At 45.9% G+C, this 19,249-nt stretch overlaps 1 protein-coding gene across 1 annotated transcript in view; it reads left to right on the top strand.

Annotated features, from left to right (window-relative positions):
- The first annotated feature begins 1,616 nt into the window (after positions 1-1,616).
- The window catches only part of p3h2 (prolyl 3-hydroxylase 2), a 93,835-nt gene continuing 76,202 nt past the window's right edge, over positions 1,617-19,249 (top strand). The window contains exon 1 of the mRNA XM_083647972.1: positions 1,617-2,218. Within this exon, the coding sequence (XP_083504098.1) occupies positions 1,790-2,218 (429 nt within the window). The 5' untranslated portion in view covers positions 1,617-1,789. The remainder of the gene's footprint in view (positions 2,219-19,249) is intronic.

Consider the following 19,249-nt stretch of genomic DNA (forward strand, 5'->3'; position numbering starts at 1 on the left):
GTGCAGTGCTACCAGCTGCATAAGGTGCTTATGTGTTCATAAGAGATCATGGGTATGGGATGGCATCCCATGTAAGGGGTCCATGAGATACCAGCCGAGCGAGCCATCCGTCACCCCTAGCCTCAGTCACTTGTCATTCTTGACCTTGTTAAAGGAGGCCAAAAACGGGTCTCAGATACGGTAGTTGAGAACCTTTTAAGTGAGTTGGTTCTCAGGGAGCTGAGTCTCTCCAACTGTATGACAGAGATCATGTCCATCAGCCACACCTGAAAATAAGGTGAAGAGGAGTCTTTTGGCGACAGTTGTCCCCAGTGTCAGAGATTGTTGCACAGCTGTAGGGAAGTTCAGTGAGGACTCAGAAGATGGCAAGTTTTGCCTCCGGCTGTAGGGTTATTTTGTAGGCCTTAGAGCACCAGTCAAATATTTTGGCCCAGAATCCTGTTAATGAAGGGCAGAACCAGAAGGCATGAGAGTGTGCCCTCTGACACCTGACATCTGTCACACAGTGGCAAGACAGAAGGGAAGATCGTGTGCAATTTATGCTTGGAGTAGTGAAGACGGTGAGCGACTTTAAATTGGATCAGCTGGTGTCTGCTATTAACTGAGCAGAGTTGTACCACCGACAGACTCCTTTCCCATATAATGTCAGATAAATCAATACCAAGTTCCCCCTGCCACACTTCTCTAATCCTCTCAGTAGAGGCTGTGTTGCAGCTGTCAAACAGACATACACATCTAGAGATAAGATGCTTGGCCTGGAGTGATGAGGGCTCAGCAATACATTGAAAAAATAAATGTTGAAATGTTCATTTAAGTGCTTCAAAGGCGCAAATCTTGGATTGACATAATTTCTAATCTGAACCAGTTCGTGCCGGGCTGAAGTCAAAGGCATTTCTACATAGAACGTAAACCTTGCCATCACATACACAGATTAATTTGTTGGGGGAAACATATAGTTTGTTTGAAATATTATATTCTTGAAACAAGTCTAATAATTCGATTTTTAAGAAAATGATTCAGTCTTACATTTACAATGAATTAGGCTACAATGTATCTACCACGCACAATTTATCCTCATTACCAAGTTCATTCTCATGTGGTGTTTATCTAAATCAGTTTATGACGGAATTAATGAATTCTAGTCATTCTAAAACTAATTATATTCGTGATACTGGTGTTTACTTGAAACTACTACACGCCCCCCCCCCCCCCCCTATTAGATATGACTGATCACTCAACTGTCTTCTAGGTGAAGTGATACCAACATTGGGGAGAGTTAAACCTATAGCCAAACTATTGTCCTTATACATACACACTGCATTGTACCTTCCTGTGAGTAAAATAGGCTAATGGTGAAATAACAGTGAAATTAAACTATTACTCGGGGACCCCCCCCCCCCCCCCCCCCCACCCCCCTTCCTGGAATTCCCTCAGGGACCCCTGGCCTGGGGGGGCCTGGACCTCAAAAGTGGGAGCCTCTGCTCTCGCCTAATAGGCTGCTGTGATTGTATTATTGGCCATTCATTCTTGGAGGGGAGGAGTTAGCGGAGCCCGGAGAGGGGTCATTACAAAATGTGTGTCCTGACTGAAGAAACCCATTTTCCGCCCTAGTCCAGTCCGTCCTGAACATCTCTGCCTCAGAGTTTTTCAATGGACTATAGACCACGCTGCATTTGTCTGTGTTGTGACTGACAGCCGCTCTGTCTGCGTCTGTGTCAGGACTCGGGACCATAGGTCGGGTCTCTCCGCCAGTCGCTCAAGACAGCTCGGGACCGAGGACGAGTCGAGGATGGACTCTTCGCCAGCCGGTGTCTTGTCAGTAGTCCTGCTCACCGTGCTGTTGTCCTCCTCAGCCGCCTTCCTGCAACCTTACGACCTGCTATATGACAATGCCGTCCAGGCGTTTACCGACAGTGACTACGACGGTGTGGTGCGCTTCATGGAGGGAGCGCTCAGCAGCTACGCAGAAGTCCGGCGCAGCAGAGTGCGCTGCCGCCTGCGCTGCCAGGACCAGCACCCGTTTGATGCGCCCGGGCCTGGGGCGCAGGCTGTCTCTGACCTGCGCTTCTTCGACGCGGTGCTCCGCCGCGCCGCCTGCATGAACGCATGCATCGAGGAGAAACTCGGGACGCAGTCCATGCACAAAGTCAGCGAGGATGTGGTGCAGGACTTCCACAGGCGGATCCCCTACAACTATCTCCAGCTGGCTTATCAGAAGGTAAGGGGGGCTTTGCATAGCTCAGTCCCGGGTCAACACCGGCCCTGAATGACCACCATTGTTGCGCACACAGCGGGGAGCGGTTTATTTTGCCCCAAATAAGCTGCTCAGCCGCTGCTGCATTCTCCAACAGCTGCTGCTGCTGCCGAGCAACGTGATGGGAGATGCTGAGTGACGGCGTGAGGGAGAGAGAGCAGGGATTCTCAAACCTTTTCATATTTCATATTTTCATTTGATGAGATTTTCTGTCTTTGACCCAATATGAGAATGTTTTCGTGTGTGTCAAATATGGTTATATGACTGTGAATAGTCATATATGAATATGACTATCTGTAATTGCATAGAGACTATGCAACTATGACAAAAGTAGTAATTCTTGATTCTCTAGTGTTAACTTTCTTGCCAATGAATAATAATGAAGTTTAACAATTCATCAATTTGCTGGGGGGCCCCTCAAGGACCCCTAGGGGTCCCTATACCCAAAGTGAGGAGGGGGACCACTGATTAGAGGTTGAAAGTCAGAGTTACAGTAGAAATGGTTAAATAGGTAAAATAACTGTTGCTCCAGAGTGTACGCTCTTGCAATGATTTCAAGATGTACGGCAGGCGCACACGCACGCACGCCAGCCCTTAACTGAGACCCTCACTTCTCCATTCATAAGTTTCCCATGCAATATGGCCACAACATATTTAGGCTACTTAACTTGGTTAAGAGGTTTGCTTGGGCGAGGGGAAATCTGTAACTGGGCAGAAAGCATTGCACACACGCACGCACGCACGCACACGCACACACACACACACACACACTCACACTCACACTCACAAGTTTCCCATTCGGTATTGCCATGTATGGAACACATTTACTGTTAACTTGGTTAAGCGGTGTGGTTGAGATCATTCTATAACCCATAGGCATACTGTATAAAAGCCATTGGAGAAATATAGAGTGTTGTCAAGCTAAAACAGTGCTGCCTTTCTTGAAAAGTCGACATTTTGGAGATATGAGGTTTTCAGCTTACAGCAGCAACATGAAGATGTCAGCTCTGTATATGGCCATATATTAGATTTCCCTGTGCTCAGCAGCTGAATGAAAGCACGTAGGTCCACACTCCCCAGACATCGGTGCAATTGTTTTCAATCACAGAATATCATGCTTTGTTTTATATGGCCCGCTGTGTGCAGTGTTAAGTTTGAACAAATGTTTGTGGGTTTCTCTGTTTGGGCTCCTGTAGTTGTTTCTTTATGCCTTCCTAACTTATCCCACATTCACAGTCGCTGCCTGTGCCTCACTTTCCACGAGAAAGTGCCAAACTAAAAGTCTTGTCAAAAGTATTGATACGGTAAGTATCGATACTGTATCAATACAAAAAAATATATATACAAATGCTCGTTTGCAACAGGTATCGATACCAGCAGTGCTCTCTCTAATGTAAAATCAAACATACTACTGCTTTCCCCCTCCCTCTCATTGGTGGGTATCTGTTGCGTCAACAAGCTCAAAGTGTTTTGATTTGAGTTTTTAATTAGTTTTATCGGGCCTAGATTATGGAGAAGCGTGTGTCTGTCCGTCCATCTGTCTTCGATTATTTTTATGGCTCTTGATGTGTTGTCATCCCCGATATTTCCCTGGGTGTCTGTATAAAGTTAGAAATTCTATCGCGACAATCCTGGATTATGGACAGTCAGGTGACAGGAGATGAAGGGGAGTTTGCGTTGTATTGTGCATTGAATCTGCTTAATTGCATGATGGTGGTGACACTCCTTAGTTGCCTGTATTAGAGATACATTTAAAAAGTTAAGGTTATTATTATCTCTGCATTTATACAAATGACCAGATCAGCACTTTCCCCTGAGCTCCATCTTTTCTATTGCGTGATCGCTGGGTGTGGGAACAATCCCTTATAGTCAGACTCAGCCCTGCATACTGTATGTCCCGCAAGGCCAGCTCTCACATCAAGGATATCTGCAGGTTCTACAGTTTCATTTGTGTAACATAACACTGTTGGATTGGTGGATGCACACACAACCAACTTCTGCTGCTCCTTCAACTGCTTCTACTGCTTCTCTGAACTGGGCATAAAGTGCGCTTGTTTTACACCGCCTGCGCATCCCCCGTGCTGCCGTGCATCGTGGTTGAATGGAGTTTGCCTATAAAAAATAAATAAATTCGAAATTATTTTGAACAGGTAATTAACAGCTTGAATGTTCCCCAACCACCCCCCCCCCCATGTTTGAAGTTACTGTACTTTCAAATTTTGAAGAAAGACTGTCAGCCCTAAGCCCTGGTCTCGCGCTAGCTGCTTTCGGCTCCAAATAACCAAGATGGCGACAGTCAAAATGCCATACTCAAGGCTTCAAAACTGGACTCCACAAACCAATGGGTGACATCACGGTGGTTACGTCCATATTCTTACATGGTCTATGCCTGGGTCATGCAGTCTCTCCAGCCCCCACCCTCAGGTGAATGTGACAGTGACCTTTGAACCCTCCGGTGGCTCAGGGCTTGGGGCTGGGAACATGGCACGGTCTCCTCACATGAACCTGAGACAGGGCCTGTGAGAGAAGACTGGCCCCTAAATGCCAGCGTGATGACACACAGCTTCCACTGCTCACAAGTGGCCACATCGCTGCAGACAGGCCAATGGTTTGGTTTCTCCATTTTACTGAGTCAGCAGAGAAGCAAAGGGCCGAGGTGATGCGCTCATACAAGAACAATAGATTCTGTCTAGACGTGAGAGTAGCTCCCGAAATATGACGCGTCTTTGTAGCAAAGAATTATGATTTCTCTGCCATCTGTGTGGAGAAAGAGTGGCACACGGTGTTCTTTCACTCATAAAGCAGAAACTCAAGCTCGTTTTCATGTTTCATAGATTTTTATTGCAGCCTCCCCCGCGTTGCTCCCATACACTGTAAAAACTAACGAGATGGACGTCGTGAGTGTGACGTCACCCACTGCTTTGTGGACTCCCGTTTTGAAGCCTGGGGTTTGGCATTTTGGCTGCTGCCATCTTGCATTGTTGGAGCCAGAGGTGATGTATTTGTAGACATTTTTGGACGAGCCAGGGTTTCCAAGAGCCGCAGTGCTATTGGTCCATGTTCGGCGAGCTGCGCAATCAGTGGACAGGCGACCTGTCAATCACGCCCAAAACATAGTCTTTTCTATCTTCTATTTTACTCTAAACTGCTGAGTTGTATAAAAATCCCTCCCCTGTACTAACAGTTGTCATGAAAGGTGAAATCAGCTATACAGACAGAGCAACACTGTTTTTGTGAATCAGGCTGTAAACATGTTTATTTCTGCTGTAAAGTCAGGCATTTTAACATGGAGGTGAATGGGGACTGACTCGCTTTTGCAGCCAGCCTCAAGTGGCCATTCGAGGAACTGCAGTTTTTTGCTACTTCCGCATTGGCCACCAAACAAAACTGCCTCCTCAGTTGCTCCACACATCTCCTGCTGCGTTGACGTCTTTTATGAGCTGAGTACATGGCAGCACATCAAGGCTGAGAGGTCTGCTGTTGACCTTAGCACACGTACAGTAGGGAGAGGGCGAGTCCAGCCATTCCTATTGGCCAGGCCAGTAAGAGCGCGTGGCAAGAGACCGGGCGTGAGTGACCAGAGTGTGTGCGTGCAAGCTCACATGTGTGTTGGTGTGGGGGCGCTTGGTGGTGTTTGTGAAAATAAATAACATTCCTCCACTATTTAACATTCCAGCGTCACACACCCACCTCTGGACAGCCTCTGGCATAATGCTTCCATTGGGCCTGGCAGAGGAGGGTCCACAGTCACCAACTGTTCTCCTCACTCAGGCCGCTGACTGTGTATGTCCCCGATTCACCCATCGCTTAGCCTGGCAAATATTTTGTTTTCCTGTTGTGGCCTGTTTGCTTTTCTAAAAGCGGAGAGACACACCTTGTGCAGATATTAAAGGCAGACTCTTGTAGCAGCCAGTGGGCTGGACCCCAATAGCCCCCAGTGATCTGGCTCCAGCAGCCCGACCGCAGAGGGATCAAATGCATGGAGCTCTCTCCTCACAGAGACACTGTCTCCTGCATGGAGCTCTCTCCTCATACAGTCCGTCTCCTGCATGGAGCTCTCTCCTCATAGAGACACTGTCTCCTGCATGGAGCTCTCTCCTCATACAGTCTGTCTCCTGCATGGAGTGCTGTCCTCATAGGCTCACACAGTGTGTATAGACAGTGTGCAGGATTATATTTTTTTCTCAGCCTCTTTCTCTACCTTTTTGATTTTTCTTCAACGCATCAGTCACTCAATGTTGTGCAAAAAATGATTTGGGTATTAAAGTTGAAAAACGATAGTTTTCGAACATGACTTCATACCATAGCCTGTAAAAAAAGTAAAAAAGTAAGTGTGACGTCACACATTGGTTTGTGGTCTCCCGTTTTGAAGCCTCGGGTTTGGCATTTTGGCCGCTGCCATCTTGGTTCTTGCACGAGACCAGGGGTTCCATGCCTGCTATTGGTTCACGCTCTTTTTTATTGTCTATTGTAATTTACTGTATGAGCGGTGAAATTAGAAAAACCAAAAACCAAAACTTTTTTCTTCTTTTTTGTTTTACCAGGCCTGCTGTAAAGTCAGACATTTTAACCTCCCTTTTCCAGCCAGCCTCAAGTGACCATTCAAGGAACTACAGTTTTTGGCGCTTCCACATTGGCCTCAGCCTCGGAGCCCGTAACTCCCCACTTGACTCTTACTACCATTTGGTGTTTTCAATGCACAAAGTTGCTGACTGTAGCAGACCATGTTGATGAGCAGCATAGGGATTCCACATTCTCCTTGTTGAGAAATGGAGAGCATTGGCAGGCTACACTGACAAGCTGATGAGTTGAGAAACGGAAGCCTTTGAATGAGGATTTCATTTTTCTCATTACGTTGACGTGAACGAGATGGACAAGCTTTCTCACGGGACACACGTGGTTTTCCTGGTTTTGTTTTGGGAATGTTTCACTGTCTCCCAGGCCGACAATCAAAGGTGATAGTAGGTCAGCACACTGTCTGAAGCCTGCTGATGTTGTTATGAGCCTTCATGTCCTCCCTTCCTGGAACGTCTTCTTTAATCCCAGACTCACTCGTCATTCCTTTTCCACTGTGAATTTGATTCGATTACGACGCAGCGGACTACTTGTAGCTGGCGTACAATCCTCCCCTGCTTAGACCTCTAGACTCAGGTTAAACAACAGTACAATCCTCCCCTGCTTAGACCTCTAGACTCAGGTTAAACAACAGTACAATCCTCCCCTGCTTAGACCTCTAGACTCAGGTTAAACAACAGTACAATCCTCCCCTGCTTAGACCTCTAGACTCAGGTTAAACAAGTGGGGTAATGTAGAGGTAAAAGCACCCACCTACCACTCTGGAGACCGAGGTTAAATTCCCGTCAGCGGTACTTCCGGCTTCGTCAGACGTTGCTACAGACACAATTGGCCGTGTCTGCGGGTGGGAAGCCAGTGAGGTATAATTCCTGGTCTCTGCACTAGCGCCTCCTCTGGTCGGTCGGGGTGCCTGTTCGGGGGGTGAGGGGAACTGGGGGGAATAGCGTGATCCTCCCACGCACCACGTCCTGCCGATGAAACCCCTCGATGTCAGGTGAAAAGAAGCGGCTGGTGACTACACATGTCATGTATCGGAGGAATGTGACTGCAATGCCTTCTCCACATGTCATTGATGTTGTGAATCATCATATCGTTCCTGTTCAGCTTGCAGTCACGCTGATACAATTAGCCAGTCATAAAGCCTGCAGTGCGGGGGGAAATGTCTGTTTCCAGTTTTGGGTTCCCGCATCAGCTTGAACCCCAGATAGGAATGTTGGACACAGTGGACTTCTGAATGGAAAATGAACATAGTTTTTATGACAGTGCCGCTCATAGCAGTGAATAAGAGCGTGCATGTGTGTGTTTGCCTGCTAGATGGGAATCACAGATGCTGTTATTGTCATCTGAAGCTCATAATCAGGAGATAGAAGAGGTCAGACAGAGTGGGAGAGGGAGAGACAGAAAGGGAGAGAGGGAGAGAGAGACAGAGAGGGAGAGAGAGATACAGAGAGGGAAAGAGAGAGACAGAGAGGGAGAGCCAGAGAGAGGGAGAGAGAGAACTCTGCCTTTGGATTATTAAACCAAAGAGAAAGGCTGTCATGGCTGGCAGGTTTGTTGGCCGCCAAGCCAGACTCACCTGTTTGATGTACCTGTCCTGCAGAGTCACTTCATAGAGATCCTACTTACAGAGCGAGGGGTCGGGGGGCCTCTCACTCATCACTCAACTTAGGTCCATATGCAACCATCCTGATCACATAACCTCACGTTCTGTTTTGCTCCATGGATCAGTCTGGACTTCCAGCCCACCCCCAGCGATCTCCAGAAATTACAATGTAACCGGGCCAATCAGGGACCTGTGCCATCATTGACAATGTAACCTGCCTCAGCTCCTTCTGTTTTTGGCGAACTTTTGGATGGTGCCCCAGGTCTGTTTCAGGGTTTTCAGTTATCTCTCCACTGTTTGACACCAGGTTTCTTTGGTTCTTCCTCTCTTACCCCTTCCCTCTGGTGTCCAGTGCAGGGCAGCTCTTGTGATGTCATCCTGTTCTTTTCGTATGATCTGTCCAATCCATCTCCACCATCTTCTCATGATGATCATGTCGATGTTCTCCTGATTGGTCCGGGACTCCGGGCAAGTAGTTGTTGTTTGGAGATGTTGTTAGGCCAGAATATACGGAGGAGTTTTCTGAGACTCTTTGTGTGAAATGTTCACAGTTTGACTAGTATTCAGGGTATGATGCGATAATATAGCAAGTTTGAATGTCTTTCATTAAACAAAGTTTTGGGATTCCGATGGAATTATTATTCCATATTTCTTAAATTAGACTGCAGTAAAAAGCAGATTGAATAGCCTTCAGGGCAAAATCAATTCTACTTATGAGAAAATGTTTCCAGATGGAATTCAAGGCATTTCAGATGTTCAAGCACGCTTTCAATGCCACTTTCAAGAGCATCACTCCAGTGTCTTTCACAGCCTTGACATTGACATGAATCTGGTACTAGCGCTGGGCGATATGGACCAAAAGTCATGTCTCTATTTTTAGGCTGAATGGCGATACACGATATATATCTCTGTATTTTCCACAAAGTCAAATCCACATGTGAGATGTCATAAGCACTTTTATTAAAACAAATGCAAAGACAGGGGTTCCTTCCCTGACTATTGGTGCTTTCACAAAATATTTACACAATGTGATTTTTGATAATAATCATAAGCAATGTGGATATAATGACTAAGTGGGTAAAGGTAAATAATAGAACAGCTAGAACAGTCAGGTAAGTTCAGAAAATGACATCACTTTACTGTAATGCAGACTTTAAAACCAGGAAAAGATGACACTTTTATCATTTTGGATATCATAATATGGTGATATTTATTTAACCTATAAATAAAGGTTAAATAAATATCATATTACGATATCCAAAATGTAAGACAATATCTAGTCTCATTCACATTATCGATATAATATCAATATATTGCCCAGCCCAGCTCTAATCTAATACTGTATATTTAACGCTACATAGCAGTCACATGCAGGGATATTACTGTACACTGTAATTTTCTCTTCCTCCACCCTTATTGGTAAGGCAAAGATCAAATAAAGCTACAACGAACTTGGAGGTAAAAGCTTTTCATTGCACGTTACATTGTTTGGATAATCTTTTAATACTTGCAAATTGCGCTCCACCGACAGTTTGACCTTTAAGCATACCTGCAGGGCCACAGGCGTCTCTCCTGGCTGCCTGTCCCGACATGCCTTGCCGTGCCTTGCTCATGGGCAGCAGACATGGTAGGACTGCCTTCTGCTTCTGCATGACTGGATCTGAGTGGATAACGCACCGCAGGAATGCAACACATCGTTCTCCCCTGATTAACAATTAGATGGCCGGAGGAGAGGAGACAGGAGGGTGGGTTAAGATAGAGCTGCAATGATTAGTAGGTTAATTGGTTAGTCGATCAACAGAAAATGAATCCCAAACTATTTTTACCACTGCTCGGGCTCGCAGCCTTGCCCGCCCTGCAGCTCGCCCGCCCTGCAGCTCTCCCACTGCACGTCACATACGCTTGGCCTGCAATAGCCTCACCCAGGAAAGATGACATCACTGATGACATCATCACGGATGACATCATTGATGACATGATCACTGATGAAGGATGACATCGCTGATGACATCATCACTGATGTCATCACATTATTAGGTAATTAGGGCAATCACCTAATTAAAAAAATCCAGCTCCGTCAGGTCACCCGCACGGATGCTCTTTACACCCCCTGAAAGTTTCCATTTTGTGACATTTTATTAGTCTTTCCTCAGACTCTCATTACATTGAATCGCTGTGCGCATACTACATAAATTAATCTGTGCCACTTTGCAGCCCCCGCTGGTATTTTGAGGGAAGGTCTAGGAGGGTCAAGATTCAAGTGCTGGCATCCTCTGATGTGGCCTTTAGTCCAAACAGAAATGTGGTGGACTGGCTAGGAGGCTCAGGGGCTCACTGAAGTCAGAACATGTTAATACAAGTTCCTCACACTTGATTAATTGTCCTGACCTGAACTGAACATATTCCTAATTTATATCCTGTCCCGTCACAAGAGAGAGGGTTTGGACAGAGATTCAGTTTCCTGATCCAACCAGCTGGTGAACTGTGTGTGTGTGTGTGTGTGTGTGTGTGTGTGTGTGTGTGTGTGTGTGTGTGTGTGTGTGTGTGTGTGTGTGTGTGTGTGTGTGTGTGTGTGTGTGTGTGTGTGTGTGTGTGTGTGTGTGTGTGTGTGTGTGTGTGTGTGTGTGTGTGTTTCATTTATTGAAGTGGCAACATTATTTGGATAGTCCGCCTAGAGAGAATTTATGACATTTCAACATAGTTGACATTCAACAATTCAACTGTTTAACAGATGGCTAACAGATTATCTATAGAGTCTATGTGACAATGCATGAACATACATACATTAGGCTACACTAGGTGCAGGTGTGGAACGGGAAGCAAGCAGGATCTGTTTGTTGAAGCTCAACTAAATAAGCTGTTAAAACAACATCTACAGACAAAACGAGACAGTTGAATTTTGAACGTCAACTAATAAGCTGTTGAAATGTTACAAATATACTCTCTGTAGGCGGACTATCCAAATAAAGAGTTACCATTGAAGTGTTGGCAGGGGGAGAGTTCTTGCTGCTACAGTGGGAAGTTTCCTTTGGTTGCATTGAGGCGAGGCCAATGTGAAGGTACCAAAAACTGCAATTCCTCGAATGGCCACTTGAGGCTAGCTGCAAAAGGGAGTCATTCCCCATTCACACCCTCATTCCCCATTCACACCATCTTAAAATGCCCAACTATACAGCATAAACAAACATGTTTACAGCCTGGTTAAAAAAAAAACGTTGGTCTCTATACTATAGCTAAATTCTCCTTTCATGAGAACTGTAGAGGGGGTGAATTTTTACATAAATCAACCGTTTAGAGGAAAATAGATAATAAAAAAAAGACTGTTTAAGGCGTGATTGACAGTACGCATGTCCAGTGATTGCGGAGCTTGCCGAACATGGACTAATAGCAGGCGGCGCTGTGGCACTTCTTCTTCTTCTTCTACAAATACATCACCTCTGGCTCCAAAAAACCAAGATGGCAGCGGCCAAAATGCCAAATTTGGGCTGTTTGAAGCCAGATTTGGGCCGTTTGAAGCCAGATTTGGGCCGTTTGAAGCCCGATTTGGGTCGTTTGAAGCCAGATTTGGGCCAGTTGAAGCCAGATTTGGGCTGGTTGAAGCCCGATTTGGGTCGTTTGAAGCCAGATTTGGGCCAGTTGAAGCCAGATTTGGGCTGGTTGAAGCCAGATTTGGGCCAGTTGAAGCCAGATTTGGGCCAGTTGAAGCTAGATTTGGGCCAGTTGAAGCCAGATTTGAGCCGGTTGAAGCCAGATTTGGGCCGTTTGAAGTCCAATTTGGGCCGAGTCCAATTTTACAATGAGATGCACCCACTTTAACCCTGAATAAAGTAATAAAACCACTAGTAAACCAGTAGGTGGCGCCTGGCCTGCTGTTCAGTGAGTGGCCTGACTGAGGGCACAAAAAAAAATAAAAAAAATAAAAAATTGGTGCCCTCAGTCACATGATGCCCTACGCAGTCTGCGTACTCTGCGTATAGGGTGCGGCGGCCCTGTATGTGTGTGTGCTTGCATGTGTTCCTGTGTATTTGTGCTTGTCCATGTGTGCGAGTGCGAGTGTGTATTATATGTGTTTGGTGATTATCAGTCTGGCCCTAGACTCCTGGGTGTCTGAGGAGGCTAAGAAATCTCCAGTGCAGAATAGAAAAAACAGACTCTTCCAGGCGTCTGTTCAGCCTCACTGCTAACCTGACCTGTGTGCTGGCTGCTTGTGGCCGGGACCGGTCGGGCCGGGGTGAGACCAGAGACACCTCCTCTGTCTGTCACTTCATCTCCTACGCAGCAGACACAGTGGCTATCATCAATGCTTGTTTTCCATCCACACAGGAAAAATGTTCGCTTCGCAACCATGTGTAACACCCAGTGAGTGCCCAGATTTAGCTCTGATTTGGAGCAAAGAGATTGTGTCGAGTCGAATGTGCCTGTGCCTTCAAGCTCGAGTTAAGCTGTAAAGAGACTTTTGGCCAGTTTTGAGGACGTACTAACTCACATTCTGTTTTGTTCTACCAATCAGTCTGGCCTCCAGCCCACCGGGAGCGATTTACAGAAATTAGAATGTCCCTGGCCAATCAGGGACCTGCCTTGTAGTTGACAAGGTAACCAGCCAATCAGAGATGCCGTTGGCAAAACAATAATCACGGCTCCTGAAGCAACGAGCAGTAATGTTAACGTTACTAGAGTAAACAGCCATAAGTGCAGTTATTGCAGAAATAGACTCAATAACGACAATTAAACAAGAACAAGAGTATGCAGCAGCAGAGTTTCTTGGTCGAAAATAAGTTTTCTACGTTCTTCAGAGTGGATTTGGATTAGATTCAGCGATGCTGATTGGCTAAAGGTGTTGTCTGTCAAGGCAAGTACTCCCGCCCACTGAAATCGCTGGGGGCAGGCATACGTAGAGCCAAACAGAATGTGAGGTCACCTGGTTTGTTTTCACCTGGATGACCTGGATGGTTTTTTACCAGGCTAAGGATGTACTGCTGAGGAGAGAACATCTATTGCCAACCACCTTTTCTTTTCTTTGCTGCTAAATAGAGTTTGCATCAGTGAGAAACAGCCTTTGGTTACGGATGATGCTGATAGAACATACATAGGAGAGTGATCTCAGTTGCAGACTTGTTGGTAGGCCATGGCTGTGCTGTGTTGCATAACCCGACTGTTAAAGTACTGTTGGGGGAATTGCAAAGGCTAGCTGGCACTACTGTCCAGGGTGGTGTTGGTCACTCATAGCTTTCTTTTCACCAAAATGATGTTTGTCCACACAAAGCCAGTCATCAGTGCAATATCCACACTGAATGGCCTAGTGTCCTGGAATAGACTCAACTCACTTTCAGCTTCAACAGAGTTGTTGGCAGAGATGTATGCCAAGCTTTTAGTCCACACAAAGAGTAAAATGTTCTTCAGGTTTTCCAAGGTATCCCATATCCACCCCGCAGCTTATTCTGCGTAAACCGTGCTAACCTCTCAAGTTGCTTCTCTCCTCAGCAGATCATTTCCAGGAAGAGGAGAGTTTGCTGTGGCGTATGAGGTGAAAACTACCAAGGTGGTCGGGAGGGGGGGGGGCGCAGGAAGTCGGCTCTATTTGGGAATATACTGGAAAGTGGAGTCAGTGCATAGTTTTGCTATCATCACTGTCGTCTTGTCATCATTTTGTACAGCTACAGCTCAGCTTTAGATCCCAAAGACAGCATGTATTTTAATCAAGAGATGAACCTGTGCTGCCCAGTCATGTACTGAATTGAACGCTCCTCTGCTAAATGAGATGACATTTCATTAAGGGCCTCTATGGATGGAGGGTTGTGGTATTTGGTATGCAGCGGCTGTGCTGGTAGTAGCAGGCAGCCTCAGAGCACAGAGCAGAGCCACAGCGAGGGCACATGGCTCTTATTACAACTGGCTTTCAATCAACAGGGATCTGAGTGCTGTGCCAGGCAGGCAGTCAGGTCTGAACACTATTCAGGAGGCGCGATGAAAGACGGCAGCTCAATTGTTGTTTAGGGTCCAATCAATGTGGCCTCTGTGGTGAGGATGTTTTGCGGCCCTTAACTCTGTATTGGACATCGCATTAGTTACTTTTCTACTTTCTTCCTTTTTTTACCACGGTGCTGACCAGCAGGGTTATGGTTAATCAGAAGATGGCAAAGGCAGGACAGGACACTCACTCACTCACTCACTCACTCACTCACTCACTCACTCACTCACTCATGGACATTTAGTGAAGGGGGCGGGGCTAGGGAATAGGGGCTGTAGCTATGACTAGGTAGGCCTAGAGAGTCGGGGTTCGAGGGGTGGGTAGGGAGATGTGGGTGATGGGATAGGGTGTGGTTAGGGACGAGGGCAGGGCTAGGATACAGGGGCCATAGCTCTGGATAGGAAGGTCGTGGAGAGTCTGTGCTCGACGGGTGGGTAGGGGGGAGAGGCGGGGGGGATGTGGGTGGTTTAGGCGTAGGACCATTTTCCATGTTGAAAACAATTAGCCGTGTTGTTGGGGTACCCCCAAAATATTGTCTAAAGTGCCATAATGCTGAATGGCCACACCACTGCGCCGTGGGCTTCAGGTATTTGCACTTGTTATTTCAGTGAGTCAATGTACAGTGTCCTTGGATGACTTGAAAGGCACGTGTGAATAAAATGTATTCCTATGCCTTAAAAGTATATATTATTCATTACTTACAATATTATAATTTTTTCTGTTTTGCTTTCACTATCTATCAATCAACCAATCAATCAATCAATCAATTATTATATTTATGTAGTGCCAAATCATAACAAGAGTTATCTCAAGGCGGTTTACAAATAGAGCAGTTAGGGCTCTTTATTTTAGAACCAACAATTGAAATTATTCTCACATGCACTGGTGATTATACTGCGAGGTCATGTAGTAATTGAAACAATTTCCCAACAACAGCATGCACTTGGCCACGGCGGCAAGGAAAATACCCCTTTAACAGTGAAGAAAGCTTGAGCAGACCTGGCTCTTGGTGGGTGTTCATCTGCCATGAGCGGTTGGATAGAGAGAGGGAGAGAGAGAGAGAGAGATGCACAGTAGTGGTAGTAATAACAATGGTACCATTAACAACTACAGTATAATAAGTAAAAACATTAGTAACAGTAAGGCACAGTTACAACAGTAGTAATGGTAGCAACTGTAATAAAAACAGCACTATAGCGGTGGGTCTCTTCCATATTATAGCAATAATGTGATTCATGATGTTTTTCACATTTCTTGGAGGAATTTGAAGAAAACAACCTCACTTGTGTCGGGGCAAGGGTCAGTCGAGGTCGTGCCCAGTCGTGAGGCACAAACTCCAATTAATGTGGAACCGTCTACTCTGCACAACTGAATCAATGGATTAAATGTGATTTTAAAATGTGCCATAATACAGCAGCTATAAATCATTAGGTTACTCTAACTCAATCAAATTTAGATTCAAACAGCACGGGATTGTCAAATATATTTTTGTCAATACTTGCACAATTTAAAATATGCCCAAAGTGTCCTGAGGGGTGAGAAACATTCATAAATTGAAGGCAGTTGTTTGCCTTCTTGACCCCACGGCCGCTTCCTGTGAAATTCAATTAGGAGTGTTGATTGTTTATCCAGGCCCACTCAGCTGTCATCAGCCTGCAGGGCGAGCGTCCCAGGGCGACTCGCTAATAAATGTGTGTTTATGTGGCACTGTGTGTGTGTGTGTGTGTGTGTGTGTGTGTGTGTGTGTGTGTGCGTGCGTGCGTGCGCGTGTGCGCGGGTATGTGTGTGTGTGTGTAGTATGTGTGTGTATTTTAGTGCTCAAGCGACGCAGAGAGGGGAGTGGGGCTCTGAATACATCTGACATCAAATGTTAAATAAGGTCAGGCCTGCAAGATGTACTTTAGCCACATACCGCCTGTCCAGTATCATAAACATCCCAATACGGACCTCTTTATTTCACACCATGAAAAGACAACATTACGCCTCTCTGAATCCACCGTGCACTCCAGATCTCCACCGTACACTCCAGATCTCTCAACTCACTTTGACAGCTGGCATAGCTGCATAAGGAGGTGAACCATTTCCAATCTGCTCAACCTCCCCGACGAATCCGCTTGTCATAGCACAGCCAAAGGACTATTCGTCTTAGCAGCGCACAACGCCGGGGTTTCTAAGTCCTATCCCCCACCGTTCTCTGATCTACTTATCTGAGTTGTCCGATCTCTGTGGCTCCTCTCCCCGGCAGGTTCTCCCTTGCAGAGAAACAGGTAGTATTACACCTATTAAGAAGACAGGAGAGAGTAGTTTTCACGACCCCCTGTTGACCTGACCTTTTCGTGTCTCCACATCTGGTTCAGATTGTGACCTACCTCTGTGAATTGCAGCTAACGACAGCGTTAACCAGCGTTTAGCCGCAAGGGACCAACAGACCGGCCCATCCACTCTATCAAAGTGGTCGGCTTGGAAATGGAGAAAGTGAGGTTGGTTAGGTCATCTCCAGCCAATGAGAGGCCCTTCTCACTGCCTCTGGTGATGTCATGGCTATTAACATGCTACTAGTCTCAATTTTGGGATAGGGGATGCTATTACTGGAGCTGATGAACAGCCCACATCAGTCGTATGAAATGAATTACTACAGTGGCCTTTGTTTCATGACGTTGCTCTATAATACGCCTTAGTCTCTTGATTGATTTTGTTTACACTTTTATCCGTGTAGCTCAAATCAAAATGAGACAATTATTTGGAGGAAATTCATCAATCCATTTCTAAGACGAAAAATAAAAGCTCCAAATCCCCCAAGATGTAACCGAAATTAGTTTTGCACTCCCGACATGTGGCCGGGTCAAAGCTCTTGACTTGCAGAATTTGTGATTAAACAGGCTAGTATGGGGTGTGTGTGTGTGTGGGGGTGCGTGCATGCGTGTGTGTTGGCATCTTCCTTCACAAGGCTTTGCGTCAGAGGTCCTGAAGCAGATGTCCTTGAAGAACCGGGCGTGTAAGTCCAGGATCTTCTGAGATCATCTGCAAAAAGTTAAAGCGGGGGTCATTTTCTGATGCAACGTGTCCTGCTGGCTGCTACGGCCTGCCTGGAAGATTAGCTAGATTGATGAACAGGCTGCAAAGCCAGACAAAGGGAGTTAGTGAGGAATGGAAATCAGTGACAGCCCTCTGGCTGGGGGGGTCGGGGGCTCTGGCTGTGATGGAGAAGTGGATTTGAGAATTCAAGCTGAGACCAAATTAATCATCTGATTTGTAGAATTAGTCACCATCAGCTCAAAGAACAGCAGCATCAAACAGTTAATTTAATACATTATTCTGATGATTGTTTCAGCAATTCATTGATTCGTAACGGACAAGCCCGTCCCCCGTCTTTTATTGTCACACGAACACCACAATACATGCATGCGGCCACAACACACTCATGCTGACGGTGGCCGGTGAAAAGTGTCCTCTGCATTTAACCCATCCAGGCATGTCCTTTCCTCCGGGGGGCAGGCCAGGAGCAGTGGTCGCTTTCTCGTACAGCGCCCGGGGACCAACTTCGGATGTTGTCGTCACTGGTCAGATGACGATGACGATCTGATCTTCTGCATGTTTTTTAGTGGGGGAAGGGGGGGTTATATACGGAGGAACCCCCTGGGGGAGCACGGGGAGAACATGCAAACTCCACACAGAGAGAAAGGCCCTTACGACGAGATACCCCACCTGGGCAGTGGGCACTGAAGATATGGGGGGAACACAACCACAGCGCCCACAGTGTCCCAGGTGAGATGTGTATATATAAAATATGTATTATTATTATTATTTTGGATGCCACATCAGGTTGTATCTCCTATCAGGCTCACATTCTGTGTCCAATACTGTTGGGAAATTTTATTGGATTTTGGTGGGCGCTTGGGCGGGTGAACCATACCTGAGATGAGATCATAGCCTACCAGGTTCCAGCAGATACTCAAGGCTATCTCCAAGCAGAAAACTACCTCTTATTGGACAGAAAAATTGTTTATCCCAAAAGTGGTGGAAGATGGAAAAATACTGAAGCTGGCTACCAGGGTCATAGTGACCCTGGGGTTACTTCAGGCCACCGGAGAATCACTGGCTGCACAGAGCATTAGATTAGGGGGGAAGAATAGAGTGTATAATAATAACATAATATGGAATAGAATGTATAATTTCCTCCACAATAATCACATCAACAGTTTAACTCAACTTCACAAACAAAGAAATTACCAGAAATATGAGCATTATGCCTTTTGTGGGTTGATTTTTCATTTGACCTACTATGCAACTGAAGGAGCTGGGCATTTCAGCATTGTCATGTCTTTTTACATAATTTATAGGAAACTCTCCTGCCAGATCAGCTGCTCTGCTCAGTGAGTTGTCCCTGTGCTTTGTGACAGATCAGCTGCTCTGCTCAGTGAGTTGCTCTCTATGCTTTGTGAGTATGATGCTTTAGACATAACTGCCAGGCTGAAGCCCTGACATGCGTCTGTAATGCTTGTGTTTGGAGAGGATTTGTTGTTGTTGTCTTAGCTGAGTGAAACGCACTCAATGGGTTTAACCCCGTGTCACGCTTCTTTAATCCCATTGTCCTTTTGAATAAACCTTCATAGAGCCTGTCTGTCTTTGGAATACTGTATTTACCAAACAAACACAAATATATTCTCTAATATCAACAAGGATTAATCAATGTCTGTTATGGAATGGAATTTGTACTAATAATCATCATCATTCTTCCCGCAACAACAACAGCATTTCCAGCAATCAAAAACAGCATTTCTCTGTCAATGTCTTTGTTTTTCAATAAGGTTGCTCATAGACGTTTCTTAAAATGCTTATCAACAAGCTG

Source organism: Poromitra crassiceps (genome assembly GCF_964638095.1).
Source record: "Poromitra crassiceps genome assembly, chromosome: 12".
In the NCBI taxonomy this organism is placed as follows: domain Eukaryota; kingdom Metazoa; phylum Chordata; class Actinopteri; order Beryciformes; family Melamphaidae; genus Poromitra; species Poromitra crassiceps.